The sequence below is a fragment of the Ovis canadensis genome, chromosome 3, assembly GCF_042477335.2.
Source record: "Ovis canadensis isolate MfBH-ARS-UI-01 breed Bighorn chromosome 3, ARS-UI_OviCan_v2, whole genome shotgun sequence".
NCBI classification, from domain to species: domain Eukaryota; kingdom Metazoa; phylum Chordata; class Mammalia; order Artiodactyla; family Bovidae; genus Ovis; species Ovis canadensis.
In genome coordinates this window covers 202,637,195-202,650,072 of record NC_091247.1, presented here as the reverse complement: position 1 = coordinate 202,650,072, position 12,878 = coordinate 202,637,195, and the positions used below count along the sequence as shown (strand labels likewise).

The 12,878-nt window shown below is 37.5% G+C and overlaps 1 protein-coding gene across 1 annotated transcript in view; it reads right to left on the bottom strand.

Annotated features, from left to right (window-relative positions):
• Positions 1 to 12,878, bottom strand: part of PLCZ1 (phospholipase C zeta 1) — a 46,131-nt gene that overhangs the window by 18,539 nt on the left and 14,714 nt on the right. The window contains exons 3-7 of the mRNA XM_069579569.1: positions 12,594 to 12,795; positions 8,016 to 8,160; positions 3,396 to 3,545; positions 2,588 to 2,830; positions 601 to 748 (exon numbers count right to left, since the gene is read on the bottom strand). Of these exons, the coding sequence (XP_069435670.1) occupies positions 601 to 748; positions 2,588 to 2,830; positions 3,396 to 3,545; positions 8,016 to 8,160; positions 12,594 to 12,795 (888 nt within the window). The remainder of the gene's footprint in view (positions 1 to 600; positions 749 to 2,587; positions 2,831 to 3,395; positions 3,546 to 8,015; positions 8,161 to 12,593; positions 12,796 to 12,878) is intronic.

The following is a 12,878-nucleotide window of genomic DNA, read 5'->3' as shown; positions in this document are numbered from 1 at the left end:
GGCATCAGAGGATGAGATGGCTGGATGGCATCACCGATGCAGAGGGCGTGAATTTGGGCAAACTTCGGGAGATGGTAAGGGATAGGGAGGCCTGGCATGCTGCAGTCCATGGGGTCTCAAAAGAGCCAGACACAAATGGGTGACTGAACAACAAGCCATTATCATCACGATAATGAAGGCATCGATAACGATTCTGAAGGCATCGTTCAGAAACATACAAGGGATCATGTAACTCCTGAGACTTCAATCTTCTGCTCACTTACAAAGTTCAAGTTCCTTGTAATTTAGCTTTGCCTACCTCTGCAACCTTGCCACTCTCTACTCTCTCATATAAGCTGCTCACCACAGCCCCTCCCAACAAAGTGTCCACACTGGACATTCTCAAGCAAGCTTCCATGACTTAGAGAAGTAAATTAACGGTTCAGTTCTGTGAAATAAAATGTAAAGTGACCTGAGGCACATAACCTTTTTTAAAATCTGTTAAATATGTTGAAATTGTATTAAAACATAGTTTTATGAACATTGTTGATCAATTTTGACATCTTAAAAGTGAATATAACTTGTTTAAACACTTCCTCTGTTTGAATTATAAGAATTTACCTGCCAACTTTGTAAGTTTTCGGGCTTGGGACTCCCCAATAGAGTTGCTTTCATTAAATTGTTGATATAGATTTGAATGATGAAAACTTTTGAACTTCTCAACTTTAGTATAAATAACAAGATCAGATAGGGCCATAGATATTTTTATCTTTGTGATGCAAACAAAAAAAATAACAATTTCACAATTTTGCACTAATCATTTGAAAAATTCTTTTTCTAATAAAGAAAATATGCTTTCAAATCAATGATTTTAGTTTTTTCATAAGATATATCCTCAAAAACTATTTGGATTTGGTCAATGTAAATATGTTCAATGATAATAGCATTTGATGTTACTTACCAGGCAATCTAAACCTAAAATCCAAATTCATGCAGTAAGTACTGAAGATGGCAATTACTTCTATTTCCTTTTCCCAAAGGTCTTAGTTTAGTCTCACGAATTTTACAAGTTCAGGAATTTTAGACTATTTCTAATGTGATCTAACATTTTGGAATAACTTCTGCTGTATAGCACACTATTGTACACTTTTCCAGCCCAGGATCTATATTCTCTGCCCTTCTGTTCAGTTCAGTTCAGTTGCTCAGTCATGTCCGATTCTTTGCGACCCCATGAATCACAGCACTGCCAGGCCTCCCTGTCCATCACCAACTCCCGGAGTTCAGACTTGCGTCTATCCAGTCAGTGATGCCATCCAGCCATCTCATCCTCGGTCGTCCTCTTCTCCTCCTGCCCCCAATCCCTCCCAGCATCAGAGTCTTTTCCAATGAGTCAACTCTTCACATGAGGTGGCCAAAGTACTGGAGTATCAGCTTAAGCATCATTCCTTCCAAAGAAATTCCAGGGCTGATATCTTTCACAATGGACTGGTTGGATCTCCTTGCAGTCCAAGGGACTCTCAAGAGTCTTCTCCAACACCACAGTTCAAAAGCATCAATTCTTCGGCGCTCAGCCTTCTTCACAGTCCAACTCTCAAATCCATACATGACCACTGGAAAAATCATAGCCTTGACTAGACGAACCTTAGTCGGCAAAGTAATGTCTCTGCTTTTGAATGTGCTGTCTAGGTTGGTCATAACTTTCCTTCCAAGGAGTAAGCGTCTTCTAATTTCATGTCTGCACTTTTGTTAGCCTCTTCCAAAATATGTGTGTGTGTGTCTGTGTGTGTGTGTGTGTTTTCAGGAAAATATTGCCAGCAATGCTCAATCCATGTGCTTAAGTGTCGATCATGTGGAGAGGGCGTGGCTAAGCAGAGTACATTCCCCTGGCAACAGTAACCAACCTAGGCATGTGTGCATGCTTGGATCACAGCAGCTTGCTGTGATCCAAAAGGAGTCAGCTTGGGCAGCTGAATGATAGGTAGGACTTTCAGATTTGAATCTGAAAGCATGTAAAACTGAAGCTTTGCAAAGGCTTGCGCCCACATTAGGAAAGTGGGGCCAAACTTGGCATAAAGAAAATTCTGTGGACTTTGCTTAATACACTTTAACCAATCATTCCTGAAATTAGATTCCCTTTCCTGAATGTTTCATTTCTATGGACCAGCTGAATTAATTCATATTTTACTTAAACCAGCTGAATTAGTTTTGTATTGCTTACAACCTTGTATACCTTCCTTTGTCATGCTAACTTGTATACTTAAAATACTGTATAATATAAACAGTGATTTTCTTGTCTCTGACAGCTCTCTTTCAGGGCAGAGACATTATCTTTTGTACACTGCACAACATCTAATATATAAGAAGGCCTAATATTTATTGGCTGTAGAGAAAAAGAATTTACGAACAGCTAACACGGGAAAGAGATAACAACTTCTAAAATTTCTTTTCCACTGCTAATTTTTCCCAAATAAATTTTAAATGATAAACTACAGTGATTACAAGTAGGAAAAAGATGTTTTCCTCCAAAAAGTTAAAAAATTCTCAACTAACAAAATAATAAAAACAACTTTTCAATCACTTGTAAGATTTTCACAAAATGTTGCCTCACCTTCTTTTTCCTGAAGAGCGGGATTCTAACCACCCGTTTCGACTGTTCTTCCTTTGCCGAATCATCTTGAAAATCACCCACTGGTTCTGGTTCTTGGGCACCACTTCCATCCTCCTCTTGTTCTATCTCCTCCTCTTCTTCAAATTCCTCTACCTGCCCATGCTTATCAGAACCTTTCCTTTCAAGGGTTTCATGTAAGGTTCCTATTTTCTTGTTTCTAACTAATATTTTGAATTTTAATGCCTACAGAAACAAATTGAAAAAGATACAATTATACATATACAGGTAAATTTGCACTTGTCATGGTCATTGAAAAGTCTTTCATCATATTTTTAATTTGCCCACAGTAGTAATATATGTAGCTCTTTTTTCCATAGTCCTAAAAACCTAATAGAAACCCAGGTAGCTGGTTTCTCAGCTACCTGGTGGCTCAGAGGTAAAGAATCTTCCTGAAATGCAGGAGACCTGAGTTTGAACCCTGGTTCAGGCAGATTCCCTGCAGAAGGGAATGGCTATCCACTCCAGTAATCTTACCTGGAGAATCCCATGGACAGAGGAGCCTGGCAGGCTACAGTCCATAGGGTTGCAAAGAGTCAGACATGACTGAGCAACTAACACTACGCTAGACTATCCTTTTTATCAAAATATATTCACCTAAATACTCACGGGCTATTTCCTAGGAACATTGCAAAGATACACCACTATAATTAAAACTAAGCATTTTTCATTGATCTCTAGCTTAGTTTCATTGGCCAATATAACAGCAGCAGGCTTTTTCTTAGCCTGAGCTTCTCAGACAAAATATTACCTCTGGTGAAGGTAGTCTGTCTGAAAAATTATCAAGCGTATATGACAGCAAGGCATCCCCAAAAGTAGCGAGCAAAGTGTCGGCCATCACTTCTTGTTGGGAAGGGGAGCAGTGATTTTCTAAAGAAAGCACCACTGGGTACTCAGATGCCTAAAAAAATTAACCATTACCACAGTTAATAATCAAAACTCCACAATAACTTTAATGCAATTAATAGAAGTACTTAATTGATTTTAAAACTAACTTCTCATGTTCGGTACCTTAGCAAAATAATTACCTATTCTTTAAACTGAAAATACTTTGAGTCTGGCAAAACAGGGAACATTAAATCTGTATATAAAGGTGAATTAGTCCTAGTTGTACTTAAAATATAGTGAAAAAACTGAAACTCCCAACAGTTTAAATAAATTTGTTAAAACTCCCAATTTTTTAAAATAAATTATAGCATATTCATATAAAGGAATGATAAAGATCTGTCACAAAGGAAGTAGAGTTATATATACTGCTATAGAAATCGGTGTCTATGATCTAGTCTTCTGAAGAAAAACAAGTTGCCAAAAAGTAAGATTCTACATTTTTACTTTACAAAGTATATATATATATATACTATATATATATGTTTTGATATTTTTAGGAAAAACTTTAATACTGATATGTTAGAGAAAATGTTAATTTTCTACTTTTTTCTATTTTAAATTCTATATCAAAATTCACTGTATTATAATTAGAAATAAAGATAAAGATATTTCCAGGTTTTACATTAGAAAGAATATCTAGTAAGTAAAAGTGACTTAGTATGTGTGTGTGTGTGTGTGTGTCTGTGTGCATGCTAAGTCACTTCAGTCATGTCTATTCTTTGTGATCCTGTGGACTGTAGCCCACCAGGCTCCTCTGTCCATGGGAATCTCTAGGCAAGATTACTGGAGTGGGTTAAGAGTGACTCTACAAAGGTATTTTCCACCACTGTAACTTTTAAATTTGTCACAAAATAGTGAATATCACTCATTTGGAGATCTTATTCAAAATTATTTTCTTTCTTTCCACATATAATTTTCAGGGCACATTTGCCAATTTACAGTAACAAGAAAAGGAATTGCAAGGTCTGCTGAATTATTACAGACCTTTGATATATATGTCATATGTCGTATTGCATATAACACCACATTAAGTATGAGTCTATTAATTTCTTATGGCTGCTGTAACAAATTACCATAAATTAGGTGGCATGAAACAACAGATATTTATCTTTTCATAATTGTGGAGGCCAAGATTCTGAAATCAGTTTCACAGGCTTAAATTAAGATGTCAGCAGGTCCTAGGGGAGATCTGGTCCCTGCCTCTTCCAGCTTCTGGTGGTGGCCAACATTTCTTGGCTTGTGGTCATATCACTCCAGTGCCTGCCCCTCATCTTCACATTACCTTTGTGTGTCAAATCTCCCTCTGCCTCCCACGAATAAGGATATGATACTGGCATTTAGGACCCATCCAGATAATTCAGGGCGGTGTCTCAATGGTGTTAAGATTCTTAACTTATCACAACTGCAAAGATCCTTTTAACAAATAAAATAACATTTACAGGTTCCAGGAATTAGAATCTAGTATCTTTGGGGCTCATATTCAGCCTACAAAATGATCTTCTTGTAAATACCCACATTTATTTATAGGGCTTCCCTGGTGGCTCAGACAGTAAAGAATCTGCCTGTGGAGACCCAAGTTCAATCCTTGGGTCAGGAAGATTCTCTGGAGAAAGGAATGGCAACTCATTCCACTATTTCTGCCTGGAGAATTCCTTGGACAGAGGAGCCTGCTGGGCTACAGTCCATGGGGTCACAAAGAGTTGGATGCAACTGAAAAACTAATATTTTCATTTTCATTTATACATATATAAACTTAAGTCAAGAGAAGAGTGTAAATTTTTTTCCCCAAATATAATAAGTGATTTTGAGTTTAGGCAAAGTGAAGGCCTAGCAAATGGATTTCTCAATTAGGCCCTGACTTCACTCACTGGCGGAGAAGGCAATGGCATCCCACTCCAGTACTCTTGCCTGGAAAATCCTATGGACGGAGGAGTCTGGTAGGCTGCAGTCCACGGGATCGCTGAGTAGGATACGACTGAGTGACTTCACTTTCACTTTTCACTTTCAGGCATTGGAGAAGGAAATGGCAACCCACTCCAGTGTTTTTGCCTGGGAAGAGGTCATTGTCTTCTGTGGTCTTTGCTCAGTCCTCTGGGAAGATCATCTTGTCTTTATCCTCCTTGGCCATATCTGAAGTATGAACTGAGGAGCTGGCTTTTCTTAAAGCCAAACAACTTTTGCAGCTCGCTTTCTGACTAAGGGTGGTTTTAAGGTTCCCCTAACAAGTCAGACTTATCTTTTGTTTTTAAGCAATCTAATGTCTTCAAAAACTACAATTTCATATATGCTTGTTTCTAGTAAGTCACATGTGCTGGTACCCATACTCAAAGTTCTTTCTGGGCCATAGATATCAAGTGTATTTTATTTCATCGCTCTCTTATCCCCAAATTAATGGCAACTATGTTGAGTAGAAAGTCTAAACTTCAGTCTAATGTTTGCTGCAAAATTGTGTCACTGTGTCCAACTGAGAAGTTTCATTGAGTCTGTTCAAAGCCTTTTTCTTTTTTTTTCATTCCATCACGTACTCTTTGGAGTCTTAGAAGTTGTAGATGTCTGTCCATCCTTGCAAGGCCTTTGAATTTTCAGACTGTCTCTATTTCCTTTTATTCCCTCAGTTATATACCCTGAATGAAGTGGGAGAGTTTGGTACAAAAATATTTGGGAAAAGTATTTCAGATGAAGGGAATAGCAAGCGCAAAGGCTTTGAGATGGGTCTGAAAAGAGGTAAGGAGGCAAAAATGGCCACATGAACAAGGGAGAGAGGAGGAGAAGACGTCAGGGAGGTAATGGTAAACAGGTCATGTAGGGCCTTGGGAGGCATGGTACAGACTTTAACTTTTATTTTGAGTGGAATTAAAGAGTTTGAAAAGGGGAATGCCATGATTGGACTTATCAAAAAGTCACTCTGCTATATTAAGATGAAACTGCAGAAGAGGAGGGAGAGAAGCAGAGACCCTGGATAAGAAGCCAGGATCTATTGCAATAATGCAGTAATGCAAGTCAGAGGTGATGGTGGCTGACCAGAAGAGTGACAGTGAGAATGCGGGAAAGGGATTAAATTCAGTGCATATTCGGAAAGTACAGCCAGGAGGATTTGCTGAAGAATATATAGAGGATTTAGAGAAAAAGAAGGGAACATTAAAGTGGACAATAATAATTGAGGCCAATCACAGTTGTCATTAACTGAGATGGAAAAGACCATAGGAAAAGTGGGACTAGGAAAAAGAGGGATATGATCTGGACTCAAGCTGAAACATGTTAACTGTAGCTATTAAACATGCAAGTGGAAATGTCAAATAGGAAGTTGTCTATACTGGTGTAAAATTCAAAGGAGAAGTTTGGATAAATTTAAACATCAGAAGTTAGATGTTTAAGAGAATCAATGCCATATATTAAGGTTTTATATTATGATAAATTTTAAAATGTTTTATGAATATTTAGTATTTTGTACTCTAATAAATAATGGAACAATTAATCTAAGTATGTGATTTTAAGTTAGGCTTCTGTTTACAGATAATAAATGGGCCAAGCTAGGAGAACTTTAGGTTTTTCAACTTTGTAAGTTTAATTTATTAAATAAACATTAAGTACTTAGAGTTTGTTAAATCTCTTCAATTACACTGCAGTTGAAGTACTTAAGAAAGAAATCAAATATACTAAGTTTAAAAACACAATTTAAAATATCTGAAGGTGTTCAATTAACCATGCTTGTCAATGGGATCAAAGTATTTTTCAAAATTCAGTGACTATTAAAACCTGCTCAATTTATAGACGAGTATTTTTAAACTGAATTAGAAGCTTTAGAAAGAAAGAATTAGATCTTTGAATCTTTAACTTAATAAATTTAATAATTTTTAAATCCAAAATAAACTTTTAAACATTCTTTTCTGTATAAATAACTGCCATCATAGTATAAAATATGCCAAAGGTTGAGGTAATACATTTTTGACATTTGTGTCTTGAAAGTAAAATATCTGAATGTTGGTAAAATATTTACTATTAAATAGAACAGTATTTCTCAAACTTTTTGGCCATAACTCATGGTAAGAAATATGATTTACATTAAGACATAATACACACGCATGCATGCATACATATACACACATATAATATAATTACATAATTAAACAAAAAGTTCCTTGAAACGACATGTACCTTCCTACCTGAGATCTGTTTTAATAAATCTACCTTTAATGATATACTCCCTGGAGAAGGAAATGGTAGCCCGCTCCAGTATTCTTGCCTGGAAAATCCCAGCGACAGAGGAGGCTGATGGGCATACAGTCCATGGGGTCACAAAGAGTCGGATATGACTGGGCATGCACGCATAATGATACATACTACATGGATTTTGCTGCCAACTAATGGATCATAAGCAACAGTTGAAATGTCACTGATCTAAACTAAGGCCAAGCATTGTAGGATTTTGAAACAAATTATCTTATGTTTAAATAACTGTGACTTAACAAAGGCATGTACATACTATGAATGCATATTTGTGTATCGCTTGAATAACAGTTTTAAACAGAAGCTTGCTGGTGAATGTATAGCCATGGTATACAATAGGTTCATTTTGTGATCCATCCCAGCAGTCAATTTCCAGACAGCGGCATCCTTTCACAAGGGCACTAGTAAAATTTAAACAAAATAAAATTATCACTCCTGGATTATAGGTTAAACCTTTAACCATATTCCATGGACTATACAGTCCATGGGGTTGCAAAGAGTCGGACACAACTGAGTGACTTTCACTTTCACTTTTAACCATATACTACCTGGGTTTTATTGCCTACTAGTAGATCAAAACCCTCTGTGGTTTTATAGAAAAAAATTTTTTTTTCATGGAGGACAACCTTAAAAATATTGCTTCTTGCTAAAATTTCTAGATAGGTTTAATTCTATCCATGATCAAGCCAACCTTTTGCTTATTTTAACTACATGGTTTGGTCCCCAGCAAAAAATGAGGGGATTGCACTGTGTCTTGCCAAACCGTTTACTCAGAAGCTTGTAAGAGAAAGTTCTCTTTCAGTGGATATGGAGGCCACTTTTCACTATCTCACACTGAGTGAAATGATTGAATAATGAAACATGGGAATGAATCGTGAAAATTTTCTCACTCAATAAAGAAATTCTCCACTTAAGTAAATCTAAGGGGGGTTTCTTGAATTAAAATATTTAGCGCAGTTAATATTGGTTTTTCTCTTTAAAGAGGAGGAAACTGAGACATAAAAAATGTTATACTCATCAGGTAAGTAACAAATGAGGGACTGGGAGGAAAGATCAACACCAGAAACTTAAATATTAATAGATAAACATCACTCTACACCACCTCTCACAAGTAGAGAAATTTTGAAAGACTTTTATCAAACTGTATCCCTCATAGGTAGGTAAGGAAATAGAGTAAGAAATATAATTAAACTCAACTTTAAATGTTCACAGGGGTAGAACATTTTCTCAGAATTCAAAACTAAATTTCTGTATTTCTAAATCAACCTGTTGAAAAGGTGTATTTTCTCTCAAAAAAATATAATGAGGTAATGAATAGAAATAATTATAATATAATGAGGTATGAATAGAAATTTCCATAGAGCTATGAATGGGCTTATCTTTATAGGATTTTAAGTGGGTATATTTCTGAATTTGTGGATGTATGTATTTACTTAGATTTTAAATTATAGAAGCAATATTAATTTGTAAGTTTGATGTTATCATGGGATTATAAGATATCTTTTCTATGATTTTTCCTAAGTAATATCACCCAATCACATAGCTTTGAATGGCATCTATATGCCAAGGGCTTCCAAGCTTATTTTTCCAACCTGGATGCTTCTTCTAAAGCCCAGACACATATACCCAACTGACTATCTAGCCTAGCCCTTTGATAACTAATTGATATCTCAAACTGAACATGGACATCACGGAACTTTTGCTTTTGAATCACACCCTACAATGGCTTCACCATCTCTGCCCATAATGTCATCACATTCTAGGTTATCAGGCCCCAAATCCTGATACTCCCTGTCCCTCATACTTCTCTTCAAATTGCCTGGTAAATCACCTTGTTGGCTCTGTGTCCCTAGAATATTTCAAATTTAATCATGTATCTCAACTGCTGCCTCATGAATTAACCATCTAGATCACCATCATCCCTGGACTCCTACAATATCTTCCCAAAGCATCTTCTACCTCCACTCTTTCACCATCAGTCCTTCCTCCACAGTAAAGAATAAATTAAATTACGACATTTCCCTAAGGAAAACCCCTCCAATGACTTCCCCTTGCAACCAGATTAAATCTATTCTCCCTTCCATGGTCTCCAAGACTCTCATAAACTTGCCTGTTTCCTCTAATTCACCTCTCTTCCTTCTCCATTCACTCATTTATACCCACACTTGCTGTCTTTCTCTCTTGTAAACATGCCAAGCATTACTACTTCTTCCCTTCTTACTAGATCTTCTTCTTCTTCTTTATTATCACTCAGACCACAGCTATACTCTCTTGAGAAACCTTTCTGGAACCTTCAATTAAAGGAGCATCCCTTACCCCACAATTACCTTCTGTCACATTACCTTAGTTCACATGACTCAGTCCCTAGAAATACTGGTTTCCCACTTTATCATCTGTCTATTCTCATGAACAAATGAGTGTTCAGTTCAGTTCAGTTGCTCAGTCGTGTCCGACTCTTTGCGAGTCGCAGCACGCCAGGCCTCCCTGTTCATCACCATCCCCCAGAATTCACTCAGACTCACGTCCATCGAGTCAGTGATGCCATCCAGCCATCTCATGCTTGGTCGTCCCCTTCTCCTCCTGCCCCCAATCCCTCCCAGCATCAGAGTCTTTTCCAATGAGTCAATTCTTCGCATGAAGTGGCCAATGTACTGGAGTTTCAGCTTTAGCATCATTCCTTCCAAAGAAATCCCAGGGTTGATCTCCTTCAGAATGGACTGGTTGGATCTCCTTGCAGTCCAAGGGACTCTCAAGAGTCTTCTCCAGCACCACAGTTCAAAAGCATCAATTCTTCGGTGCTCAGCTTTCTTCACAGTCCAACTCTCACATCCATACATAACCACTAGAAAAACCATAGCCTTGACTAGACAGACCTTAGTTGGCAAAGTAACGTCTCTGCTTTTGAATATGTTATCTAGGTTGGTCATAACTTTTCTTCCAAGGAGTAAGCGTCTTTTAATTTCATGGTTGCAGTCACCATCTGCAGTGATTTTGGAGCCCAAAAACATAAAGTCTGACACCGTTTCCATTGTTTCCCCATCTATTTCCCATGAAGTGATGGGAACAGATGCCATGATCTTCGTTTTCTGAATGTTGAGCTTTAGGCCAACTTTTTCGCTCTCCTCTTTCACTTTCATCAAGAGGCTTTTTAGCTCCTCTTCACTTTCTGCCATAAACATGGTGTCATCTGCATATCTGAGGTTATTGAGATTTCTCCCAGCAATGTTGATTCCAGCTTGTGTTTCTTCCAGTCCAGCGTTTCTCATGATGTACTCTGCATAGAAGTTAAATAACCAGGGTGACAATATACAGCCTTGACGTACTCCTTTTCCTATTTGGAACCAGTCTGTTGTTCCATGTCCAGTTCTAACTGTTGCTTCCTGACCTGCATACAGATTTCTCAAGAGGCAGGTTAGGTGGTTTGGTATTCCCATCTCTTTCAGAATTTTCCAGTTTTTTGTGATCCACACAGTCAAAGGCTTTGGCATAGTCAATAAAACAGAAATAGATGTTTTTCTGGAACTCTCTTGTTTTTTCCATGATCCAGCGGATGTTGGCAATTTAATCTCTGGTTCCTCTGCCTTTTCTAAAACCAGCTTGAACATCAGGGAGTTCACGGTTCACGTATTGCTGAAGCCTGGCTTGGAGAATTTTGAGCATTACTTTACTAGCATGTGAGATGAGTGCAATTGTGTGGTAGTTTGAGCATTCTTTGGCATTGCCTTTCTTTGGGATTGGAATGAAAACTGACCTTTTCCAGTCCTGTGGCCATTGCTGAGTTTTCCAAATTTGCTGGCATATTGAGTGCAGCACTTTCACAGCATCATCTTTCAGGATTTGAAACAGCTCAATTGGAATTCCATCACCTCCACTAGCTTTGTTCGTAGTGATGCTTTCTAAGGCCCACTTGACTTCACATTCCAAGATGTCTGGTTCTAGATTAGTGATCACATCATCATGACTATGTGGGTCGTGAAGATCTTTTTTGTACAGTTCTTCCATGTAACCACTTTGAAAATCTTGCTGACCACTGTATCTTCAGCTGACTGACTAAACTAAAGCTGAAGGCTAAATTGGTATGAACAGTATGATACATTGCAGAAAACAAAATTAAAGGTGCAGCATAGACTGCCTTTGATCTATGTAAGTCGGCTGACTATAAACATATGTATTATCATCTATAAATGCTACTCTTTTTCTTTTGGCATGGAGATATCTGAGAATTAATTTTGACCACATTTTTCTTTAAACTATAGGATGCTCTGAATAGCTAAATAAGATTTTTAAAGTCTTCTTCATATTTTTCCCACACAAAATATCCAAATTTTTCAGGAAACTTCAGAGGGCCAATAATCAAGGAAAGGAAGTTGGCAGACAGGATTAGAAGGGCAGTGAATGCTAAGGGCTTCCCAGGTGGTACTGATGGTGAAGAACCCACCTGCCAATGCAGGAGATGTAAGAGACACAGGTTCAATCCCTGGGTCAGGAAGATCCCCTAGAGGAGGGCATGGCAATGCACTCCAGTATTCTTGCCTGGAGAATCCCACCGACAGAAGAACCTGGCGGGCTGCAGTCCATAGTGTCACACGTAGGACATGACTGAAGTGACTTAGCATGCATGTGTGCATGCATGATAACAATACAATGAATAAAGTATACAACCAGCCAAAGGTTGGATATTCAAGATACGCACCAATCAAAATTTCTCTACCCTGTGGTTTCTGTAACATGCATTGCCTTCCTTTACTGTGAATTACAGCCTGCTGTAGTAGAAACCACTAGGAACTTTCAAACATGTTTTAAGTGTAATGGATTCAAAAATTGAAAGAAATACCTTATATATCCCCAAAGGTCACTTGGTCCCCATAATTGGTCAGATATCAAGTATGTATTATGTGAACTTGAAATAAAATAATCAGTCAATGGATGAGTCATATCTTGGTAAACATGATCATACTTATTATCAAATAGCAGACATTCAGATGAATCCATGTATCTTCTAAAACCTTCAAATGACATCTGGTGTGCTTGTTTAACTATAAAAAATAAAAAGAATGCAGAAATATCATAAATAGTATAAAAATTACATTTCAGTTTAAAGTTAGTAGCAGAGCATGTT